This window comes from Thunnus maccoyii, chromosome 7 (assembly GCF_910596095.1).
Source record: "Thunnus maccoyii chromosome 7, fThuMac1.1, whole genome shotgun sequence".
NCBI classification, from domain to species: domain Eukaryota; kingdom Metazoa; phylum Chordata; class Actinopteri; order Scombriformes; family Scombridae; genus Thunnus; species Thunnus maccoyii.
In genome coordinates this window covers 14306420-14332383 of record NC_056539.1, presented here as the reverse complement: position 1 = coordinate 14332383, position 25964 = coordinate 14306420, and the positions used below count along the sequence as shown (strand labels likewise).

Sequence of the window (25964 nt, the reverse complement as noted above, 5' to 3'; positions counted from 1 at the left end):
TGTACAGGCAGTATAATAACTCAGTTCAGCACAGAGTGAGCTCGTCTGAATTGCATTCAAATTCCAGATGCAACTGGTGCTTAAAAATATTGTAGGTGGTTTTGACAGTTTGTTGCACTATAAGGATTTGAACACTAGATAAATAATAAACAGGATGTACAGTAGAGGACAATAGATATAAACCTCCTGGAAATAATTTCAGAAAGTAAAGATGCTGGTGAGAGAAAATGGGACTTTTTAAATATCTAAAATCATCAGTCATCAGTCAGCTGGAAATTCACCTTCAACATCGCATTAATCCGTATATACTACAGTACATAGCATCACATCTGCTTTTTAAATTTGATGCTGTATCACACAACAAATTATTTCATTACTTCTGCTCATATTAACAAGTGTGTGAGAGGTTTAGGTGTAAACCAGGCTGGATCAAGACAGTCTATAAAGTGTTCATCAACAGGCAGCTCCCCTCACTCGGCGACCTCTCCTCTTTTTCATTGCTCCCCAGTGAAAGAGTTTTAGGAGGGTCAAGCTGGGACACTGTGTCGTGTCCTCTGTTTCTGCAGGGGTCTTTAACCGTGTGTGTGTGTGTGTGTTTTGTGTGCGTAAGAAAAGCTGTTCATGAAAAGGGCAATTGAATGTTTTTGTAAGGCTTTATTGATGGTATATACTGTGTGTTTTGACTCTTTCAAGAGGAGCAAAAAGGCTAATTTGTAACAGTTTAGACTACCGCCCACAAATTGCACTATGGTTTAGGGTACCAGCAGACCCAGTACAAAACTGAACTGTAGGTACAGGGGAAGAAGACAAAAGGCTCAGAAGGAAGGCCTGACAATTTGCAGTTATGATATTACATCATGATATTACTGTAATATTACTAACAACACTTAGTGTGGGGAAAAATGGGATAATAATGTAACAGTAACTTAAGAGAAACTTAAACTGTAGAAATGATAAACTTTAACTGACAATTACGATGTTCGTACAAAAAGTGTGGTTACTTTCAAGTTGCGAATAATACATTTACAAAATGGTCAAAACTCATGGTCCACTTGCCAGCTTTTCCCAGAGCTTTCAACCATACCACACAGTTTTCATCCACAGATGGGGTTTGACACAGTAGTTCTTATGATTTCATCCATAGCACTTTTAGGACTTCTCGTCCATGGTGGCTTATAAGTTAGGCATGGAAATGTATTATTTCCCCTTGAATAGTTTGACAAAACAAACCCAATTTAAGCTTCACTTACTAGCTTTGTCCACAGCTTTCAACCATTTCAAAACATGACGAGAAGTCCTCAAGGTTGTATGAATAAAATCATACTGAGCTTCCACATGAACAGAATCATCTTAATGAGCTCCATCCACTAATGAATACTGTGTAATACAGTAGAAAACTCCAGAAAAAACAAGAAAGTTAACCTTGAGTTGGGATTGTTTTGTTAAAGTACTATTTCAGAATTTCAATATTTATACTCACTTAGCAAAAAAAAGCTTCAGTAAAAAATGCATTGTAAGTTGTAATGTTTTTTATTGGTTTAGTTGTTTATCCTGTGTAATTATTAACTTCCTGTTAAATAACTAAATTATTTTGTTATTGGAAAATAATACAAGAAGTGTTGGTAAAGGGGGTACTGAGGAATCTATAAAATAGCTGCACTTTATAGTCGTAAAATGAGGAAATAATCACTTACTAAAGATAGTGTAATGAAGATGGAAGCTCATGCAAATACAGTCACCTTAATGCACAGATATACAGTATGTGCCTGAGTATTTGTGTCGATACAATATGAAGCTGGTTTTGTAATTGTATATGTGTCCTGGCATAATACAGTAGTGTGACATCCATTAGTAAGGGGCTTTGAGTTAAGAGGTCCTTAGACATCTTCTGTAGTATATGTAATGATAAATCAGTGAGGAGAACCCACAAACTCACAGAAGGCTGCTGAACTCAAGGGGAGTACAGTATAATTAAATATACATGGAGATGCCTACATAGAGAGTTTATTAAAAACACATTTAAGTGATAACTTTTCATGTTTTTTTTACCTGTCTGAGTTTCAGTAGATAATTTTGATAAATTTTTTTCATACTCATATTTTATTTTACTTTGTCGTAAAGTGGGTCGTTTTAGTACAATTTACAGCATCCAAACAGTTCTTCATATCCTCTAACTGCAGTGAAGACTTCAGTTAACGGGGTTCAATATGGAGAAGCTCTGCATGTGGCCGATAACAGTAGTCTAGTGCATCATGTGGAACTGAACTGAACCATAACCCATGACACCCTGTTGTGGTAGGCAACACTACCTGTTTTCTAAAGGATGAAAGGCAATGTGAAACAGTGTTTATGCTTGCCTGCTGGTTTCAGTTTTAAAATGAGCAAAACAGGCTCTTATGTTATTTTATGTGTTTCTCCTTTAATCCCATTTTCATTGCATATTCCCATCTTTCTAGTCTTCTCTTATTCTGTACTCTAAAGTGTACTGTATGTTCTACGGTATGGTCTGCTATTGTAAAGTGGCATGTGAGAACCGATAAGTACCACATTCTAGCATGGTTGTCTTCATTAATCAGCCTGTGGTTTATTAGACTTAGTGGTAGTATATTCAGAGCCTCCATGACTTATTTGCTTAAGAGAGAGCAGAAAGACAAAGGAATGCAGACACACAGAAGACAATACAAACACAATACAAACTGAGACCTGTAAACATTCACAAATAAAGTTGTTTCCATTGACTCATCCTGTTCTCTTACTCTTTAGTAAGTTGTATTTGCTTTAATTTTTAAAAAATGTTTTGCTTAAATAAATGCAATACAACAAATTAACTCTGCTGTGAGTTGACAGAGGTTTGTGAGTGATTGTGGTGGTGATGCATGTGTGGTTAGGATGGTTAGATGAGTGAGTGTGAAGGATGATCACAAGAACAAATATTCTGTGTCACCTTTTTCCTGGAGTCCTGTGTCTGAGTCACCGTGGCAACCACTGAGCTGTCACAGGAGTCTGCCACAAAGTGAGATGTTGTCCATAAGTCACAGAAAAATGTGATCCATTCATTGGGCATCCATGCATGCCTACATGTGATATGTGTTTCATAATTAATCTTTATCACTATTTATGCCTAATCTGTAAGACATAAAGTATTTAATGGACTTAATTGTGCTTTAATAAATGTCGAATAAAGTTGTCTGTATATCTACATATGTCTATGTTATGTAACTGGGCAAAAGTGGTATTTGGAAAACCCATTGTGTAATTAAAATTAGCTTTAAAGACTGCACTGTATGGCATCATTGATAGAAATTGTATCCAAAAAAGTATGTTTTCTTGACAAATTTCAATAAAATAAAACAGAATAGAAAGACATTTGGGTATATTTGAATCTATATTCATTCAAAATAGAAAGGAATATACTTGGAAGTTATTTCCTCATTCCTCAAGTTACTTCCTGGGAATGACGGTGCATCGTCTGTGCTTGGCTGGTCAGGACTTTCTGTTTCATTTCTTCACAGAGCACATGGTCATCAGCCGACCTGGGTTTACCGCTGCAGCCCAACCATGATTACAAAATCATGACCAAACCATAAGACAACATACATAGAGTTCAAGCTCTAAAGGCATCTTGTGTTGGTGCTCTGAATGATGAGAATGACGTTTCATTCTGTAAATGCAGTTGTTTATTGCGATCAAAGTTTAAAAATGAAAAGATACTCGCAGAAATACTTTTGATGAAGTAAGGCAACCAGATAAACTCAGCAGTAAAGTCATTTATCAGTTAGTTGTCCACTCAGCAAGTGATGCTGCAGTCAATCAGTGCATGTGTGAACTGAATGTCATACTGTATGTTTTTGTAGGCCAATCACATCATTTCAACATATAGGAACTCTATACATTTACACTGATCCAAATTTTAGTTCCAAAGTTTGAATTGCACATATTTCCAAAAATGTGTAGCAATAACATAATGCACCTATAAGTAGAAAAAACATAACGCCTCTCTGTGTTCAAAATAAATTTGATAAACAAAAAAAGACTAACAAAAATATCACTCCCAAGGCTTCATATTGCATATTATTATCAGCTGTCTTTTCTTGAGCAGTAACCTCAATAGAGGAACACCTTAACCCACATCATTTTTTACACTTTACATACAAAAGTCAGTTATTAGGGCTCTTGCTGCTGTAAGATTTCACTACTTTGATCATGCTGCTATTTGCTCATACTAGTCTGCCTATCTAGTTAAACTGGATATGATTATAGGTTACCACACTGTAAGTACCATTCCACAAGGGGGCAATGCTGTCCTGTGCATGGCTTGATTCAGGAACTAAGAACTTTAACATGGCAGCAAACTATTTTCCTACATCTATTACAACAACATCCACAGGAATCAAGTGTCAACATTGTAAAAACCACAAAGTTTAATTGTATGGTAGTTTATCCTGAGGGGAATTAGCCAGCATTCCTCTGTTAGTTCTACATATGGTGTATGTGTCTTGTGTCTGACTGGCCCAGATGGAGGAATAGATTACTAGCAGTGTGGAGTCATAATTGGGCTCATTTTCAGTCTGCTGGCTGCTCTGTTTGGTCTTACTTTTCCTGAAGCATACTAATACGGCTCACTGTCTACATTGAGAATTTTCTGCAATGAAAGAAATTTAGTTTTAAGAACCAACAAGTAAACAAACACTGAAACCTACTGTGGTTAACATAGAGAACTTGTGAGACTTTCATTGCATATTTGCACATTCCAGCCAGTACCCTCTCTTGCTCATTACTGTCAATTTACACTGGTATTTCTCTTTCTCCCTCTTTCTGGTTTTCCCACTCCCTCTCTAAACAGGATGTTTGTGTCTCAGCGGGGCTACCGGCAGCAGACCAGTACAAAGCTGATGATCAGATAGCGTGGCTTTGGAGTACCCAGCTCTCCCAGCGCTGTAACAGATTAAATGGGATTTAGGGCTTCCATTCGGATTCCCCACTAAACCAAGAGACAGCAAAACACAGGAGGTCATGCAGCCGACAGCACGCTTCCCTCGGGTCGTTGTTGCCTTGACAGTGAAGCCGTCCCTCTGCATGCATGTTTATTTAAAATTGCCTCTGAGCCCCCGCAAGTATCAAACATGAGCATGGTCATATTGTCTTTGTGAGACAAGCAATACAGTGGAGAGTATGAAAACACACGTCACCAGTAAGGAAATGGCCAAAAAGGTCCCTGAGTGCTCCACTCAAAGGAGACAATAACTGAGATGTTTGTGTGCTGATGCACTGACAAGGATTGCCACACACGCCTGGAAGTACTGGACCTTTTGATGCCTAATAATTCAGGCTCCATTGATGGTTATATTCTAAGTTGATATCATGAGACTCAGGAGACTTGGGTTTCCGTGTATTGTACTGCATTGCGTGTGAACTCACCACAGCTAATATCAGATGCCTGGGCAGTGGTTTGTGGAGCACAGGATCTGAATCATGAGCACAAGTTGTTTCATGGCATAACAATGTTGCTCATGTTATGCAAGCACATTATGGCACTAACAGGCAAACAGACATATAGAAAGTGGTGACAAATCTTCAGGATGGAAGTAAAGGTGGGGAAAAAATTGCTAATATTTTCTCCAGCTATGGTAGACTATTAATTATTATTTAATAGATGATAATGACACCCACAGACTGCAATGTCACTTCTCATAAATTATGGCAATAGTCTAAGATACAAACTATGGCTTGAAAACTGCTATACAGTGATCTCATAACAGTGTGCTCTGTTCTTTAGTTATATTAATAGTCTGCTAGACTTTTACCATAGAAGAAGAAAACGTCCGCATGGAAACAGCAGAGGGCATTTCCTGTGAGACGCATCGAGCTCAAATAAAAACACAGGAGTGGAAAGATGTGTGTGGCTCTGCCCTGTCCTGTTTTAGTTTCTCTCCACCCTCCAGCCCCTGTATCACTCTCTCCTTTGTGATTTCTCTGGCCAAATCGTTCCTTTCCCTTAGGCTATGTTTGCTATTTTTGGCTCCAATTTACTACATAAGTAGTTCAGGAGCTGTATTGGGTTTGAAAAATACTCCTTTTTGAAAGGTGTCACTTTTCCAGTTGCTGATGTGAAAACATGCTAAATGATGGCTGTTGGATAAAAGAATAAACAGAATTCTATTTTCAACCAGAGTAAGGATCAAAGGAGGTAAAACATGAACCCTAAAGTGTTCTCTTCCAATCTGACTGACACAACCGATTCTCTGTTGGTACGACTTCCTCGCATGTTGTGTTTTTTTCAAATATGCACAAGAACCTGAGTGTGAATTAGGCCAGTAAGTGGTGTCATTAAGTCACTGACGCCCAGACACATAGGCCTTTCACGCTGAGGACTCACTGGTGTGTACACACATGTGCCATAGATACAGCATACAACCAGACTTCTGTTTGAATCTGCAGCTAATCTGCAATAATAACCAGCCCCCTTCTACCTCCACACAATCATATGAGCTAAAGGTGGATACAGGCTGTTTTTGAAATATTACATCACTAGTCAACGGTCACTGGTTTTCAATGCTCTTAAGATTTGAACAACATGGTGAACATGTTCTTCACAGGACTTGCTACTGCTGGATTTCTTTGCTAATGATTCAAGTTTCTTCTCATATATGTTACATTATTCATGAAATCACAATTGCAGTAAATAAATAAACCAAATCATGTTTTTCAATGAACAAATTCTTTCTATGATAATTACAGTACCAGGCTTCAATAATAGATTAATTTACACAAGCACAATGTAAGAAATCCACCTCTGTAGGCTGTGCCTCGTTCAATTGTGATTTTCAACAATAGTAGTTAGTTAATTTGCTTTTCTCTTGCAACGCTTGAAGGCTATATTTGAACTGAAATTTTCCAAGACAGCAAGAATGCCAAGTGAGCGAGTGCCTTCATGGTGACGGTCTCGTAGAACGGGCAGTCCACTGAGAGGTCACGTCTTTATCTTTTGGTCTGCATCCATGGAAAACAATCCATCAGAGTGAGAGCTGCAGAGAAAACATTAAGTCCAACAAGCCCTAAACTCTCAAAGTTTCGATTTGTTTTCGTTCCCCCCATCTTGATAAATCTTTGTCCTGAAGAGCAGCTCGGCACGGTGACAAGGTGTATACCCAAACAGTGCTGGAATATTTTACACTGTGACAGGGCAAGATGAAATATGTGCACTGGAGCCAAACAAAAACATAAATGCACAAGATAAGAGGGCCACCTCATTTGCCAGCTCTTGCTTTTCAAAATATTTTAACGATATTATCTGGAACTGGGACTATGTTTTTGAAAAGTGTGTGCGGCAGTGTTTCTGGGCACTGGAAGTGACTAAAGGTGATGGATGTGTTGGAGACATATGTTCACTTTCCTGTGTTAGTGGTTTAATTGTTTTGGTTTAGACTCCAGGGAATACAGTCCAGAGGTCCACGCCAAGGGCAGGGTTGTAGCAGTTGTGTGTGCATGTGTGTGTGCAAATGTTAGTCTCACTTTAACTCTGTCTGTAATTCTGAGAGATGTTACGGAGATGTCGGGTTTGTGGTGGTCCAACCCAAAGGCCAAGCCTTTGGAAAGGATGATCTCAGAAAGCAGACAATTCTTTAGTGTTTATACAAAAGGCACATAAACCATGGACAGACCTGGATCTGACACGCCATTGTTGGCTCCACTGTTTGCACCACTGTTCGTTTATTTTCACACCACATTCCCCCCCAGTGAAACCCCCCTCCACCTCTTCCATGCCTCTCTCCTCTCCCTTGTTCACTTCGCACTCCATCAATAAACAACCCATGACCATCACAGCCAACCTTTCTTGACCACCGATGAAGCATGCTGCTGTTGGACCCCCTCTAGCAGCCCTGCATCTCCAGAGCTCTCACAGCACACCGACAGGGAAAGAAGGACAGATGTGGGATGACTGGATGGGAGGTGAAGGAGACTGCTGTGATCTTAGCAGTGTGCTGGACCGTCATGTGTAAGACACATAAACAAAGGTGGACCACAGAACAGCAGGCCAGGGACTCCAGTGTGTGTGTGTCTTCTTGTGTAGGATGTGTGTGTGAGTCCACAGATAAACTATGACGACATATGCCCGACAGATGCCCAGAACCTCCTATAATGCTTTTACTTTAGTGAGACTTTTGCAAGACCTTTGCCTGCAACATATTTGATTGCATTTTTATCATAAATGCATTTGCATGTAAGCAGCATTTTAATATTGTAGCTATGTTGAGGCTAAGCTAATTTTAGACACTTTGTATATATACTGTTTATATACATATTAGGGCTGATTTTTTTAGTCTATAAAATGTCAAAAAGAAATGAAAATCTGTAAACTAATTTCCAAGAGAAAATGAGAAAATGTATTCAAATATATTGTTTTGTCCGACCAACAGTCAGATTATATTGAAAAGTGTTCCTAATATTTTGTCCACCCCATAAACATATATACAGGGGGCAAAATATTAGGTATTTACTTTATATTTACTTTACATATACTTTTCAATATAATACACTCCAGTACACCACCACCCACTACAAACTCAATAATAAACATAAAGTAGAATTATCACCTTTCTTACAGTGTCAACAATGTGAACAAAAACTGAAAATGCTATGTAAAAGTCAAAATTATGGCAGAGCTGTTGTATTGGATTGCATTATATTGCACAGGTGTTCCTAATAAAGTGCTCAGTAAGTGTATACATATATATTTTTTAAAATGATTCATACTATCAATTCATTCAATTTTAATCTGAAAAGTAAATAACTATGTCAAATAAATGCAGTGAAATTAAAAAAAAAAATAGTACTTGAGTAGGTGTATTTAGTCACTTTCTACAACTGGAATTATCTACAACCTGTAGATGGGATTACAGTTCCTTGATGTATTACCCTGCTAGCAATGATGCATGTTTAAAACATCTGGCAGGCTTTGCAGACCAGAAGTGTGATAAAAACCATGACTACAAAATATAAACATGCAAAAACAATAAGTATAATGGCAGGGTTAGCTTTAAAAGCAGGACTACCAGGTCAACCTTGTTTTCTAAGTCATGCTATTTACTCATTCATCTAAACTTGTTGGGTTTATTTGGTGGAGTCGACCTGTTTTGGGCCCTCAGTCAGCTGTCACAGTGGCCCTGTCTAATGAGATGTGAAGTGTGTGTTTTTAGCTTTTATTTTGTCCAGCGTGTCTCTGGAGCCAGGGAGCTTTAGGATAGCCGTGCCCGATGGCCATCCTGTCTTATTGTTGTTGCTGGTTGAGCGGTCACCATGGTAGCCTTTACTACCTCTGCAGATCTCTATCGAGCCTTTCTTTATGTGGAGCATCGCCGCGTCACACAAGCCACAGAGCCCACTGTCAGTTAGAGGCCGTTAGCCCAGCGGTGACTGATTGCCATTCACACAGTAATTCATTCACAAACATTCACCATTCATTTCATCGACCACTTGCGGCAGGGTCACATGCTGGGAAAATACCTCTGGACTCTGAGTACACACATGATCATGCCCAAAAACTCTAAACCTCACTTAGGTCAGCACAGCATATTTAAGGGTTTCAATGGGTTTATCTGGTAAGATTTTACAATAATACAATCTTCTCACAATGGTATTTCCAGTTTCTGTTTGAACACATAATGACGTACTGATGCAATGTAGCAAAACAACTGATCTGACATCTGATTTTCTGGGAAATAAAGAGTGATATAACAAAGAAACACAACTCACTGGACTGGTAATGATAAGAGTAGTGAAAAATAACCAAACCACAAGAATTATTTAGCTTTCTATCTAGTCGATTTGAATTTTTTGATAGTGAAAGCAGCCTAAGAGAAAGAGAAAGTATTTGAAAAGCCTAATAAGAAAAAGATAATGTCCCACAAATGTGAGTTTTTGTATGACCAGACAATCATTTTATTACAGAGCAACAACACAGCAAAAACAGCTAAGTTCGCATTCTCATTTTGATATGATTTTATGAGAAATGTGATTGACTGATTGATTGATGATTGATGTAGATATGCATAAATATTATGGATACTGAGGTGTGATTCCTTTTTACAAAATTATCTATTTTGTATTATGTTGTTGAAGTATATGTGATCACTATTTTTTATACTTCTTGTTTAGGCTACATCTAATATTTATTCTCAAGTTATATTGTTATTAAAAGAATAGTTTGACATTTTGGGAAATATGCATATTTGATTTCTTGCTGAGAGTTAAGAAGATACCACTCTCATGTCGTCAGTATATATGAAGCTATCACCAGCAGCTGGTTAGCTTAGCTTAGCACAAAAACTGGAATCAGGTGGAAACAGTTAGCCAAAAGTAACAAAATCTGCCTTCAAGCACACAAATTAACTCACTTGTCAGTTCAGTCCAAGTACAGTAACTTAAGCTAACCGGCTGCTGACGCTAGCTTCATATTTACTGTGCAAACATGAGAGTGGTATCAATCAGCCCATTTCTCGGCAAAAGAGCAAATAAGTATATTTACCAAAATGTCAAACTATTCTTTTAACAAAAATGGAAAATTAATGTTTCCTCTCAAAGCAAACCTCTGGTCCAAGTTACCATATTACATATTGATATTTATGTATCTGTGTATAAGCATTCAGCAGGTATACATATAGGCATATAGTACTTTATATGTACTGTATACGGTATGTATATTTATGTATTTGTCTCTTTGTTTCTTTACAGTGTTTGTGCTGTCCTGTTGTACTTGTAATGTTGTGCCAATGTTTACTATAAAACTGGTGACTTAGTTCTAAAGACGGTAAGGGAGAAAAAAAACATGAGCATGTCTTTGAAAGGCTGAAGTGATTCTAAATCTGTACTGACGGTATTTGGAGATGGAGTCTGGTCTGTTTCTGTCAGTGGGTTAGTCCTTTCTCAGGCTCCTAGCTGCCTCTACTTGGAGAGCTGAGGGTGTGGGGCTGGTGCAGAGGGATCTCTGGACGTGGGAGAGGTTCATGATGAGGTGGGTGTTGGGGCTGGTGGATAGTGCTTGACTGGGGTTGCGGACCAGAGCTCCAAAATGGACTGCATGACCGTTAGTGCTCCTCTCAAGGGAAATGTACCTTTGACCCTTTTCTTATAGAACAGCAGCCAGACACAACACAGCCAGCCAAGATATACAAACTTCCCAAAATAGGATGCGCAGTAACAGATGCATGTTTACTGCTCTGTTTGGCAGGAGTGTGAAGGAGAGAGGGTAACCATGTACAAAAACACAGGCACATGCAAGTAAACGGGGCAAAGACATGCATCATGACCATGGTAAGGTTTGCACAAACTCATTTGTCTTGCAGCACACACACACACACACACACACACACACACACACACACACACACACACACACACACACACACACACACAGGATTCTTACACAAGCTTTCCCAGACATCAGAAAGGCTGTTCTGAGAAAATCGGGCATGATTGTTTACATGACTGAGGTCCAAGTTATTTTTAACATATTTTGGCGAGGCAAGGTCTTGAAGTCTATTTAGTGTTTAAGCCCTCCTATCGTAAAGAAAATAAATAACACCATAAAGATCTTGACATTGTAAGTTCCACAGTGATTGTGTGAGAACAGATATGGTGACATTTTAAAGACGAGGGAGCTACGATGAAGAGTTCAGATGTAGTGCCATGTCTACAAGCACTTAATGTTGTATTGAGGTCCAGAGCTTTATCTCTGAGTCTCGAAAGTCTTAAATTGTGATCTTTGAAAGTCAAGTAAAGTCAAGTGAGTGATTTCTAATAATTTCCAAATTACATTATCAAAAGGTTGTCTGTGTTTGAGGCGGAGAAGCCAGACTGTATTCATTCAGGACTTGATTGTAAGATACAGACTAAAGATATAAACTTCTTCCACTTCCTTGCTGATAATCTCTCTCTCTTCCTCCCTCCTGATAACTGCGTACAACCGTGATGAAGTCTCTGTAAAATCTCATTACCTTCCATCTATAACAAATTATCTTTTTCTACATATCTCTGGAGAAGAGAGAGATTAAGAAAAACATGTTTTTTTGCACAGAATGATGCACAGTTAACAAAATGATTAACTTACCATGAAAATACATTGTACAGCCATCTGTCACCCATTCATTCTTCCATCTGTGCGTGCTTTGATGTTGCTATTTTGAGCTGGATGCAGATAAAAAGGTTATCTAAAAGAAGCAGCGAGGCTGGTCCTCAGACAAGCAGTCACCTTGTGCCCTCAGAGAGCTCAAGCCTCTGCTGATAACCCACCAACAGCACCACTATATCAGATACACTATCAGCCCTCAGAGTTCTACTCATGACCTCCTGCAGAGACGTACCCCATGTATCATGTAAGAAAATATGCGATGGTCCCGGAGATACAGTCATTGTTGCAATAATCTAAGTTTAACAGGATCTGGTTTGTTGTTTCTTCTCTTGTATCATCCTGCTGAGATTTGTTAAGTACTAATAGAATATAAGTAAGTAAGTAACTAACTTTATTTAAATAGCGCCTTTTGAGAGCAGAGACGTCACAAAGTGCTTCACAGAAGAAATAAAGCATAAATAAATAAGTAAATACTGACAATTAATACTCTGGGTGAGGTAAAATGTATTTAAAGTTTCTAAGTGCAAGCAAGTTTGAAAAGATTAGTTATAAGCTTTCTTTTAAAGGTTGTAAGCGCATTCTCAACACATTCTCACATTCTCAACTACTACAAGGAGATTGTTCCAGAGTCTGGTGGCAAATGAAATAAATGTAGCATCATTGTAGACTTTCGTCAATTAGGGGATGACTTTATCCTTTTCACTGTTCTCTCTTTAATTCCCTTTTCTTTCTCACCCTTTTCCTTCGTTTTGAAGCATCCCATGTGTGAAGGACCCAATCATAGATGCAGTCAGTGCAGTTGATGTTGTTTGTTTACCTGCCCTCTTCCTTACCACCAGAGGCACTACTAAAAAAAATATGGGACCCCTGAAAACACCTGAATATGTGTGAACCACTACTGGTGTCAAGGCTTTCCCTTTGGTTCAAAGCATCCAATAAAAAGTAGGCTGTGTTTTCTATTTGTCTTTGTCTTGTGCATGCAGGATCCAGTCACAGTCAATATTGATGTTTGTCCACCCATCTTTTTTCCTCACTACCAAGGGTGCCACTAGAAATTTTGAAAACAGCTGAGCATCACTAAATATTTATAATACCAAACATGTTTGAGGGCGCCTGTTTGTCTCTGGTCCCCAGAAACATTCAGAGTTTTCCTTCACATCAGCCCCCCTGCCAATAACCACCAGCATCAAGACTCCACTGGAATTTAGACAATTTAGACATAATCTTTTGCTGTCCAATAATCAGGTTCATAAACTAATTTCTCATGGTAAATGGACTGCATTTATATAGCGCTTTCCTAGTCTACCGACTACTCAAAGCACACATGCCAACATTCACACACACATTCATATACCAATGGCAGAGGCTACCATGCAAGGTGCCAACCTGCTCATCAGGAGCGATATAGCGCTTTATATCCAAATACTCACTCACCTATTCACACACACTCGAACACCAATGGCGCAGCCATCAGGAGCAATTTGAGGCTCAGTGTCAGCATCAGTGGAGACACTTAACAAGGACACAAGGACACAAGGACACTTTGCGGACTGGAGGAGAAGGGGATCGAACCACCGACCTTCTGATTAGTGGACGACCTGCTCTAACTCCTAAGCCACAGTCACCCTTAGAGAGACTCTCATAGTCTCTCCTGATTGAATGACTCTTTTGAAAACCTCTATTTGGTTATTCACAACTTGCTATGAGGTGTGAACATCCACTGCATGGCTGAAAGGATGTTTTCCTGCCCTCACTATGTGAGTAGGTGCACAGATATGCAGCGAGCTGAACACACTAAAGATTGAAGACAGCGGGTTGCCCTTGACGTTTTTACTGGAAGCAATTGTGGAACTGTGACAACAGTATTGGACAACAAATTCAATGATGTTGATTACAAATCAGAAAAAGATATCATAAACAAGTCAAGTCAAAACAAAGTTATTATAAAAAAAAGACCTAGTACACTAAAAAGGAAACTGGATTCACAAAAGTACAGTTTAAACTAGCATTAGTTTTCAAATTAGTTACATTGTTCATGCAGGTAGAAACAAAGTATCATCAGTCAGTCCTTCCAGGGACTTATGGAGTTTTTTTGTGATTGTGATCAATTGCTTGATTTTGCAGTGGCTTTTCTCAAAAATTGAGATACAATTTGTCATATTTTATGTGCTCTTTTTGCTGTAAAATTGTAGCAATTGGGAAACATTGCAGGCAAAGGAAAATAATGTGATTTTTAAAAAAAAAAACTACCACAAATATCACAGACATAACTATATTTCAGTGCTAATTTTTAAATGTATTTTCTGAACATGAGAACCATGGGCTCAAAGTTATATAAAAAAGAAAATACTGTACTTGAGTTCAATTTATAAGCCTTTATTAAATAAACTTTCACCTCAACATTAGCAACAAATACAATCAGTCAATAATTCCATTAAAATGAATCCATTAACATAAAGATATAGTTTCAATTTCAAAGTATCCATTTTTATGTTTGAGGAAGATTATGTCAATTTTTGCTGTCTGAACAACCCTTCAACTTGTATTCTTCTGACTAACTGAATGCAAACCAAAGTACAGGTTAAATGGAAAACAAAGTGCAATCTCTTACAACTACAGGGGTGTATAATCATCTATGAAACTACAGTTCAGTTCCTCAGAGTCATTCTCCATCTCCTCTCTCTCAAAAGCTCCACTGCGGAGTCGTTGGTTGTGGTCCAACCAAACGAGGCTTGGAGGTTCTGCTCCTTGCTGAATACATGCTGTACTGCCACGACACAAAATGCTACAATGGGTCCAAATCACAAGCGGTTTGTTGATTTGGCCATTACATGCGGAAAAGAATGCGGGAATTTAGCAAAATTGCAAACTCTCACAAATCACAAATCAACAATCATAAATCATCTGTAATAAAAAGAATACGCAAAGATAATGCTCCAGCAAAGACATTTGAGGGGTAGATAAAAGATGACTGTCAATATTTGCTTAGTCACAGATCTGACAAAATAGTGTTGCTGTAGAACTGTAGGGGTTGCTACTAGCAACATGTTCAACATGTTCATCTGAAATCGCATGCTGTGTACTACATACCCAATATGTGTGCTATCATTCAACGTATTTTTGTGTGAATAAGCAGTAGTATGTGTCTTTTCAGATGCACTGAGCTGTAATTATCACATCACTTTCTGAGAGCATCCTAAACGGTTGGAGAAGTGTAACCATGGTAGCCCGTGCCAACCATTAACTCTGCACTAATTTAAAAAATGTATTATGTCTAGCAAAGTGAAACCTTGCTTAAATTGAAGCGTTATTGACGTTACACCAGAGCTGCCTTAGTCACTGTCCGCCATTGTCTGTTATGTTGTTGTTGTCTTTGTTACTACTGAATTGCATTGTGGGATATTTATGCCGGTGTAGTCTCCAGTGCTTGCATACTGTAATATTTCCCCAGAAATAGTATGCACTTCATGTACTACTGGTTTCATACTAAGGTTTCGGACATACTAAAAAAATCTCACACACTGTTTTAGCGTACTAAATAGCATGTTAGTTCAGGAATTTCAGACACAGTCTATAACCATCTCTATATCATATTGAAATAGTACGTGGTTACAGTGTTGTTGTATATTTTTTGTTAAAATATTTCAGTGGGTGTGGGTAAATTTTAGGAGGGCAGTGGGGTGACAGCCCAAGAGGCCTTCCTTTTCCACCACTGCAGCTCCTCCTTTGTTCCCATTACATTTCGCATTCCCAAACATCTAACTCACCATCCAATCCTGCGTCAGTGTTGCCCTGTCTCACAATACTGCACAAGTAAACACACAGCTGTCACACACACACACCACACACAAAGATGTAGAAACACGCATCAACAGCATCACCGTTACACAACCTTTTACCGGACTTTGCTCCAAGGCCATTTTTTTTTCATGATGACCTGTAGCTACATTTCCTCCTTCCAACACAGAACCAACCATCCAGGAAGTCTGTATCCAGCTTGCAACAACACACAGCCAAGGCCTTTGGGGTGTGTTTTCATATGGTTATAAATGGGTTGTCAGAGGGTCTGTACATCTCTTGCTGCTCAGGGTAAAGTCAACAGCTCCAGGGGTCATTCATTAATCTGCAATGCCTGGGCTGACATGTGCAAGAAGGCCAGACTGGCTGTAACTCCTCACAGTCGTTGATACCAGAGGGACTGAGAGAGAAAGAAAATAAGAGAAAACTGTCTGCTCTGTCGCTCCTCAGTCTCTTGTCTCTTTCCATCTCCCCCTCTTTTTATCAACATTTGTTACGCTGTTAGTCACTGTTAGCCAGTGCTGTCATCCATCACAGTCTCAATTTCTGGCCTCTTCAGTGCCTAGCCTATTTGATCCAGCAAAAATAAAGAGTGCAAAAACAAAACAATAAAAAGAAATGGACAGTTTGGAAAACAGAGCCAACACTAGCAAAGAGAAATGAAAAAAAAAGAAAGCAAAGCTCCTCTCATAACTTTAGAGCCACTTTTCAACCATACCATCATCTTTTTCTGTTATGAAAAGGACAGATTCATTACTTTTCATTCTTTTTATAAAATTTTGTTATATGCATTTGTCTTTTATATCCTTAAACAATAACCTAGTGGGCACAAATCAGTCGAAACAGATAAGTTTTCATTCATTCATTTTCATGCCGATTGGAAATCTGATCAAAATCCTTTAATTTTACTTTTAAAATATGTATTCTTAAGCCATTCAAGCTCATTCACATCTTTTAAATAAAATCTTAATTGAATTGCTTGTCTTTCTTTGTTCTTTATAAAGCCACGTTGAATATTACAGTGCCAGTACTCACAACCACCTGTCACCTGGAGTCACTGAGGTGTTGAAGCTTAATAAACAGAAGTAGACTGGAAGGAAATAAACCTTCTGTTGTGCATGTTGCAGAATGCCAATTGCAAATGAACTTACATATAAATAAAAGACTGTAGCGATAAAAGACAAAGCTCTGCACCTATTGACCTCCTTAATTCAAGCCTCATTTTCCTGCCCCCCTCTCCCCAACCTTTTTTCCCATTCTCTCAAACTTACTCTCAACCATCCTGTTTTTGCGCAACCAACTTTCTTTGGACCTCTCTCACAGCCTCTCTCTCTCTCTGTCTTTCATTCTCTCTCTACCAGTCTGAATGTGAACACATCCTCTCCCCTGGGTGTGTTATGGTACATAAAGTCAGTGACCATCATGTGGGAAAGCTGTAATAAAATGCATGGCATAAACACTCAATGAGAAATAACAGCCCCTACCCTCTGTTTCCAGCCACTGCACCATCCAGCGGTTGGAATAACAGCTTTTGGGAACGTACATTTTGATTTTTAAACACAATAAAAATCCAGCTCAGAGCAGGGTTGAAGAGGAGGTGTCTGCAGGTCAGACACAGACCTCCAGATGTGGTTTCTCCCTAGTGTTCTTCAAGTCATTTGGCTCCTGAAGTCATGCATCACTGGGTCTCTCTGTGAGAAAGGTCTGATTGGTACCCACGGGGAAACACTGAGGAATTCAAGGACAAGTTTTATATTTGCAGTACTGGTTGACAGAGCAAACCTGCTGTTTTCAGCAACAGTCAACTTTGCTTCAGTCATGCCATGATGACATAGGAATTACTTCACATAATTGCAGTCTTTACTCTGCTGGCCACTCAGTAGTCAGTAGAGGATCAACTGCTTTTGCAGTTAAATTTTCTCGTAAATGATCTTGTTCTGCAATGACTAAAACATCATTCTTGCAGACTGATCCACAGGATAGTGACCTAATGACCTGAGCTGCTTTTTGTAGCTGGACATGCAACATAATGAAACCTCCATATACCCTGTTGTCATATTTAGCTTCCCATACTCTTCTCTCCTCCTTATCTGTAACATATTTCTTCAGAATTTAAAACCATAGAAAAGTGCATAAAAGGGGAAAGAATGTGTGACTCTTACCTTCCCACTTCCCCCTTCCAGCGCTTTTTTAACACGAAAAACAATGACTCATCAGATCACAGATATCAAAGGGGTTGTAAATTTGCTGGCACTGTCAGTAGATGGGTGTGATTTCAACAGAAAGGAAAATAAACACATATGTGTTTGTTTTCTTTCATGAAACTGTTGTCATCTTTTGATATGATTGCTCTCCGCACCTTTTCAAAATAGACTGAGAAGGCAGAGCTGGTTGAAAATGCCTGAACATATGCACCAACAATATACTGTATAGTATAAAATGAAAATATGAAGTTGATATACTGGGATCCTGAGGTGCAGCTCAGAGTAAAACAGTAGGTGTACAATGCCATTACAGATGACACAACTTTAAGGAGCACATGAGGCCTTGGGGCAAAAAACTGTAACATGTGTTGGGACAAGTAAGTACCGCGGTTTTATAACACGTTGGGACAGACAAATTAGGTGTTCTTGTCAATACAGTCAGCTGCTCTTTGTCCACAAGGGACAAAAACAAAACTCTTTAACCTCCACTTGAAAAAGCAATCCAATCAATCAAACTCATTGTGGCTACTTGTTTGAAAATACAAAGCGGTGGTATAAACAAGAAGTGACACATCTGACACAATATCTGGCATAAGGAGACGCTTGGCTCCGACATCTCTTCTGACTCATAATAAATGGTGAAAAAAAAAAAAAAATTAAATGGAGAGGTAGGGATGATCCCGCCCCATAGGCTGGGAGGGGTGAGCGGGACTGTCCAAGCTGGAGAGAGTCTCAGTGCACAGAGGACGCTGAAAAGTTCAGAACAGTCTGGATGTTTGGAGGATTGTACTTTAATGATATGAACCTTTCTTTACGGGCGAGGACAAGATATGGACTTTTAATTACACGTCGATTATACTCCATTTTTGGCACTCATATATTTTGTAGCAGAGCAACTTTACGCATGAGAGAAAAAATACAGGTCTACCAAGCTCTGCAAATCTTGCCTCAGCGCTGGGATGTTTAGATGAGGCCAATAACACCGAAAGGTACGATAAGTTACTGTAGTTGGAGTGAGGAATAAAAGAAGGAATAAAGCACTAACTGCAGATACCTTGCATGACAACTTTGAACAACTTTCCCAGAATAGAGAAGTTACTCAAATTTTCATGAGTATGCATCTTGTTGCTATTAAACTTGTGTTACATATTTTATTTCATATAGAAAGTATCATAAAAGTCATATAAAAAGTATAAATAATATAGAATAGCCCATAAGTATTCAGTTTTTCATAGTGTTTATGAGTTGGTTATACACATAATTGAGATTAATTTTGAGAAAAATCCGTTAATCCGACCTCCGGATTACTTGTATCCTAAAGCATATTTTTAGGGTTATTTTAAAACATTTTACATCGACTTTTATCTATGAGTCGCCGTACTTTCACTAGAAATTATTTTATTTAGTAGTTAAGTTATAGTATTTATGGCATAGGTTTTACGAACAGCAGTAACTACCACAGAAATGACAAAAAAACTTGTAATATACAGGTTCCTCTCTATTTTCCTATTATTTCCATATGTTTGTAAGTCTGCTTTACATGTTGTGTTGTACAAGTGCTGCTGCTATCTTGCCAAAGACAGTTCTATAAAAGAGATTTTTAACCTCAGTGATGCTTTTTCCTTTTGTTTTTTAATATAACATTGCTTTCATTTCTTAAAACTCTTCTTAGATATGTCTCCTTACTTAAATTAACCAAAATGTTGTTGAAAGTAACTTTTTTTTTTACTTTAAAAGTTTTCAAAGTAACTTTTAAAAGTAAATTTTATCCCTAAACTAAACATTTGATTGGCAGGTCCTTGAGAAGGCTGTATGATGTCAGTTGTATCACTGCCAGGTTGAGAAGTGTCCAGTGCTGTGGCGCCCTCTGCTGTGTGACCGAGGAAGGCCAGGAAGGGCAGGCAGTATGGGGACCGTAATTGAGGAAGGGATGAACTCTGTTATCGTCAGCCACTACAACCACTCAGGGAAGTGGGACCGGCCTCGTAGTAGCGGGCCCTGTAAGATGGCTGTGCTGCTCTTCATCTGCGTGCTGATTGTCCTGGAGAACGTCACTGTCCTGCTTGCTCTCTGGAGGAACAAGCGCTTCCATAGCCGCATGTACTTTCTCATTGGAAACCTGGCACTGTCAGACCTGCTGGCTGGTGTGGCTTATGTGGTTAATATCTTTACCTCAGGACGCAAAACCTTCTACCTGACACCAGTGCAGTGGCTGGCCAGAGAAGGGAGCATGTTTGTGGCCCTCAGTGCCTCCACATTCAGCCTTCTGGCCATTGGGATTGAGAGGCATATGACTATGGTGCGTCTGCGTCCTTGTGAGACGGCAGGTCGGGGGAGACTTCTCGGACTGCTGGCGGCCTGCTGGCTTGTATCAGTGCTGCTCAGTGCCCTGCCCAGCCTGGGCTGGAACTGCCTGAACAATCTGGCCTCTTGCTCCACTGTGCTGCCGCTCTATGCTAAGAGTTATGTGGCCTTCTGCATCAGTGTCTTCAGTGCCCTGTTGGTAGCCATCATCATCCTCTACATCAGGATCTACCGCCTGGTGACCTCTAGCGGCCGCAGGGTCAGCAGCCGGCCTTCAGAGCATTCACTGGCCCTGCTGCGGACTGTGGTTATCGTTCTTGGAGTGTTTGTCATGTGCTGGGCCCCTCTCTTCCTCTTGCTGCTGCTGGATGTGGGTTGTAGCCCAGATAAGTGTCCTGTGCTCTACCAGGTGGACTGGTTTATCGCCCTGGCTGTGCTCAACTCTGCCCTCAACCCTCTCATATACACTCTGTCCAGCAGGGAGATGAGGGCTGCCTTCTTCCGGCTGCTGTGTTGCTGTCAGACCAGCTTGGAGCACACTGGGGCGCCTGTGGTGGGCAACCCCCACCTGGGTACTGTCATCCCCACAGCAGAGAACAGCAAGACCAGTTTGGGTGGAGGAGGGGGCAGTGGGACAGGCAAGTCCACGATGAATAGAGGGAAGGTTCCCACACCTATGAACTCTGACAACAAGCATGGAGACCCCTCTGCCACCGCTGTGCCCCACCCTTCTGGGCCCGCAGACCTGCTCTCAGCTGTGCTTGTGAAGGCGGGGGCGCTGCCGCCCCTCAGCAAATTCTGAGTCAAAGCACCTTAAAGAGGCCTTACAGTCACACAGAATTGACATATCCCTGCTATCAGCCACCTTTTGTTTATGCACTATGGCCAGTGTAGCACGGACAGGATGAAGTAATGATGAAATAGCTAAGACATTCAGTTGGAACCAAAAACATCCAGATTGTAGATTAGATTACAATCAAGATTATTTAAAGCCACTATTTACAACAACTCAGCAATATTACTCACAGCACCAAAGTAAATGAAATGTTGTGTTTGTCTTACACGAGAATTTAACATTTCAAATCTATGAAAAATAATAGAATAGCTTCATGGACACAGACTAAAGAAGCCCCAAATCTCTTAGCTCAACCTATGTCTGTTAAACTATAGGCTTAATAATAATTCAGACAACAACACAGTATCATGAACTTCACTAGTATTGTGTCTATCATTGTGGTTTTTTTTATTTTTTTATTTTATTTTTATTGAGCAGAAAAGATGAAATTGGGGCACTTTTTTGCATGTGCTATATGCACGCACTCTTAAAACACCTGCATTTTCCACAACTTGACTTGGCAAACTATTTATTTTCTGTGAAAACATTTGTCACCTTATAAACTGTTAAGGTATACTTTTTGCTTTGTGTGCATAAAAATCGTCACGGTACTGGGACTTTATTATGGATTTTGTAATGATTTGAGATGCACTGTGAGAGAAAACGACACTAAAGGTTGATTATCAGACTAGAGACCACATGAGGCTGACATGCTAATTACACACCAGAAAACAAAACTGTTGGATGAAGGAAAATAGGTGATCCAACCTTGCTATTGTTGGATCCTTACCACTAGTGGGGCCGAAATGTAAAGTTTGTCCTGATGGTGGCGTCAGAGGAAAAGCAATCTTGTTACCTAAATCAAAACGGTTCTGAATGTAGTGGCAGTTACAGTACTTAAGACATTACCGCTGTACTCATTACCACATGTGGTTTATCTTTCATTACTCTAATTTGTACATGTCAGCATCAGCTGCACTGTGAGCTGAATTAGCGTGTCTAATAACTACACTTATGGACTTTTTTTTTTTTTTGCTTTTCATCAGCACATCTAGAAACCACTCACACATCAACTAACCACTAGTGAATAGGAGTGATGGATGTGAATTATTTAATGGTAGTAGACTGTAAATTACATTTCTGCCTAGGGTGGTGTAGTGCCTGATACCATTATATAGCAAATAAAATAAAATCCTATTCCCTTTTATGAGATTTTCACGTGTCATGTTGTGATATTAAATCAATGACTCGCCCGCTCTCAATCCTCTACCTCTCATCCAAGCTCGGTGTCTGTGCTGATCCTCTGCATAGATACAATTACAGGAAAGAGTGATATTTTGTGTTTAGATTTGACCCTTTGTGAGCGTTTTTGCCCCTTTTCCTCCATATGAATGGTAGATGTTAGCTTATGTCAGTCCTTTGTAGGTTCTTATTAAAACATAAGCCATACATATATTAATGTAGAATTGCTCTAATTTGTCAGTTAATCATTTGCTATTCAGACATGAGGAGAGAGATGTCATCTGACTTAACCTTTAGTACTGTTTAATATCCTAATGAGAAGCTGATTGATGCTCTCTTATTCCCATTCATAGGTAGACCTGGGTCAGACAGTTATGAATAATGAAGAGAAATTCTTGATACTTATCTTAACTAGGGGATTTTGGTCTGGTGAGGTCAGATAGCATGAATCTCACTTTGAAGTTTCCTGTTATTGTGAAATATGTCCTGTGATTGTGAGTTTTGTGGAACTTAATGTGCCAAACCCGAGATTCTAAACGAGTAAGGTAACCAAACTGATTTAAACAGCATAAAGATTTTCACATCACACATTTACTGGATGCGTTTAATCAAAGAAAGTTATTGATGTGGCATTTTGTGTTATGAATTCCGAGAAATGATCAGACACTGGATCCAGGTTTGTTTCCTATATGCTGAAGACCTTTGATCCACATGTTTGTTTTTGTTCCAGAAAACCCATTGCAGTGATGGTTATTTTCAACTGAACCGATAGATGGGCAGATAGCAGCAGAGTTTGTTGTTCATACCACATTGCATAGCAGAGACCAGACAGGAGGTGACAGACTGGCATTTCATGCTCACCTCAGTTAAAGGATGTGTCTCTGTTCCGCACCTCCAGTACTGATGGAAAAAGACAGCGAGGATGCGATACCAGTCGAGCATCTCCAGCTTAAAGGTCACTGACTGCTTCCTGTCAGAAATGTTTGAACACTCTTTCCTGAATTAGCCGGGGATGATCGTGGCCTTATGCCATCTGGAACATTAGGAAATGCCAAAATGTTGAGCTGTGTACGGAGTATAGTCATTTACAGTCAGTGAAACCCTCTCTCCTTCGACTCCATTTCCTTCCTGTCCAACCTGTTTTCCTCTTCATCTTGAGCACCATCATTATCCTGATCCAAATTTAGTTCGATTAAAATGTTTTTGTTGTCTTATTCTAGAAAATCAGTTGAAAAAGAAAGCATTTAGTACATAGGTACATGCAAATATAAAAAATAAGTATATTGAGTATGATAGAACTCTACAATGTCAAAAGTACAACTTAAGAAAAAAAAATGTTTTAAATTTAAAAAAAAAAAATGCTCATTCTCTGACTAACAGTCTCAGCAGACTCACAAATTCAATCATCTTTGCCTAGAGTCTTCATCAAGACAAAGAGAAAACAGCTCAAGCACGTTTAGTACGAATTAACATATTTCTTTTCGTCCATGTTTTCTTCTTCGTGTGATAAAATTCCCTTCCTGCAAACACCTGAAACAAACCCATTTGCTAACTGGGTCAAACACCTTAATAAATCATGTTAACTAAATAGCCGTCACCAGTCTTCTTTGAGGATTTAGGCATGGTGGATTTGTGTCATTCTCTGTGCACAATGCTTATTTGCATATGACTAATGTGAACACGACAGAGGACAAGAGAATCACACCACCCCCTGTCATCATGATCCTGGCTTTACACTGCTAGTGTGTTGAGGAAATGTGTATCCATGTGTGTGCATCTGCATGTGTTTTTTTTTTTTTTTCAGACAGACATGTGTGTGTGCGCATGCATGTGGGTGTATATTTGAGAGAAAGAACAAAGACTCCATCTGGTCCGAACCACTGAATGTGCCAGTATGAAACACTTCTGTCATTCTAAAGTCCCCTTTTTGAAGCTGCTCAGAGGTGGAGTGGGGCCAGGCGGAGAGCGGCGAGGGGTCCCATTTGAGGCTACCGCTCACGCAGGGAGCCCCAGCTGAAGCCATTCTCTCCTCTATAGCTGAGTCGTACCACTCTCACCGGAAAAGACACACACACACACACACGTTTGTCTAGTGTGTAATGATTTTTCTTCCCTACCATCACCTCCACAGCGCTCTCATTCAATGCAGTGTAATTACACGTGGAACAAAGAAAGTGAAGACCCAGGCAGACTTTGGTGATAAGCTCCCTGGGATCAGAGGGCTTTATCCAGGGAGCAGATGGGAAGAAGCTTGTGGAGAGCGAAGGCAAAGGTCATTTTTATAGAAAGATGTCTGAAGGAGCTAGCTGAGATGTGGATTGGTGGACACTCCTCTCAGCATCCCCTTCCACACCCCACTGCCATTAATTCTCTTGTCTAGTGTCAAGTAGACTCAGTGGACTCAATGAATCATTTCAACGTCTTGGCTAAATCATTTTATCACCACTTTCTCACTCACACCTTTCCACGTCCTTCCAGTGGACACCCCTGGGATACTTTCTTATCATATGGGAGTCCATGGCCTAATGTGTCGTCTTGTAGGGCTGCAACTAATGATTATTACCAGCTGATTTATTATTTTTTGACCTTTAAAATGTCAGAAAAGTGTGAAAAATGCACTTATCAATTTCTGAGAGTCCATTAAGACATCATCAAATGATTTCTTTTGTCTGAATAACAGTCCAAGATACAAAGATTATTAATTTACACATATTTGAAACAGAAATAACATCAAATCCTCACATTTATGAAGCCTAAAGCATTTTTGCTTAATAAATTACCTTCATGATGACTTTTTTGTCAAAACTGCCATCGATTAACTTTCTGCGAAACAACAATCTGATTGCAACTAGTCTGTTTAGTAGCATGAAACGATTCAGAATCTCAACTTCTATGTCTGTGACCAGCCTTTGAACGCCATGCTATCGTAACACATAGGTGGCAGGAGTGGATAAGCAATCTCTTCAAAATTCTTCCCCTCTTCCCAAATCCCCCCCCATAACAGCAGCTGCTTTCTCTCTAAACCTTCTCTGATTGCAGTCTTCTGGCAGGGCCTGACGGCATGCTCACACCTGCTCGCACTGACCTCCAATCTATCTCCTCCACGCCTGCCTGCCACAACTGTAGGGATTAGCATGTCTGGGATAGGGGATAAGTGAGAGGGAGGACGGCGGCTTTTAGTCTGATATGCGTGTCCCGACCCTCACTTGTGGCATTGAGTGTGTGTGCACAGCTGGCTGATTCCCTGTCTCTGTACATGCAAGCAGCCTGGAGGTTTATGTTGTGTGAAGGAGTCACTGGAGGCGGGGAAAAACCCGTGATAACCTTTCAGTGTGGTTGAAGAGTTAAAGGCCAACGTGTATGCTTCAACAATGTACCGAATATCAACTTTGAAAGAAAGTATTAACATGAACTTAAAGAAACAAAATCTTATCTCTTTGTCAGACAGCAACGT

At 39.6% G+C, this 25964-nt stretch overlaps 1 protein-coding gene across 1 annotated transcript; it reads left to right on the top strand.

The window, feature by feature from the left end:
* Positions 1-18872: 18872 nt before the first annotated feature.
* s1pr3a (sphingosine-1-phosphate receptor 3a) lies at positions 18873-22475 on the top strand. Its single transcript, XM_042417161.1, has 2 exons — positions 18873-19118; positions 19925-22475. Exon 2 carries the CDS (start codon positions 20036-20038, stop codon positions 21233-21235), a length of 1200 nt encoding a protein of 399 aa, XP_042273095.1. The 5' UTR covers positions 18873-19118; positions 19925-20035; the 3' UTR covers positions 21236-22475.
* Positions 22476-25964: the final 3489 nt, after the last annotated feature.

Coding starts and splice junctions, on each gene's coding strand:
- s1pr3a (XM_042417161.1), top strand. CDS start 20,036: ATGGGGACCGTAATTGAGGAAGGGATGAACTCTGTTATCGTCAGCCAC.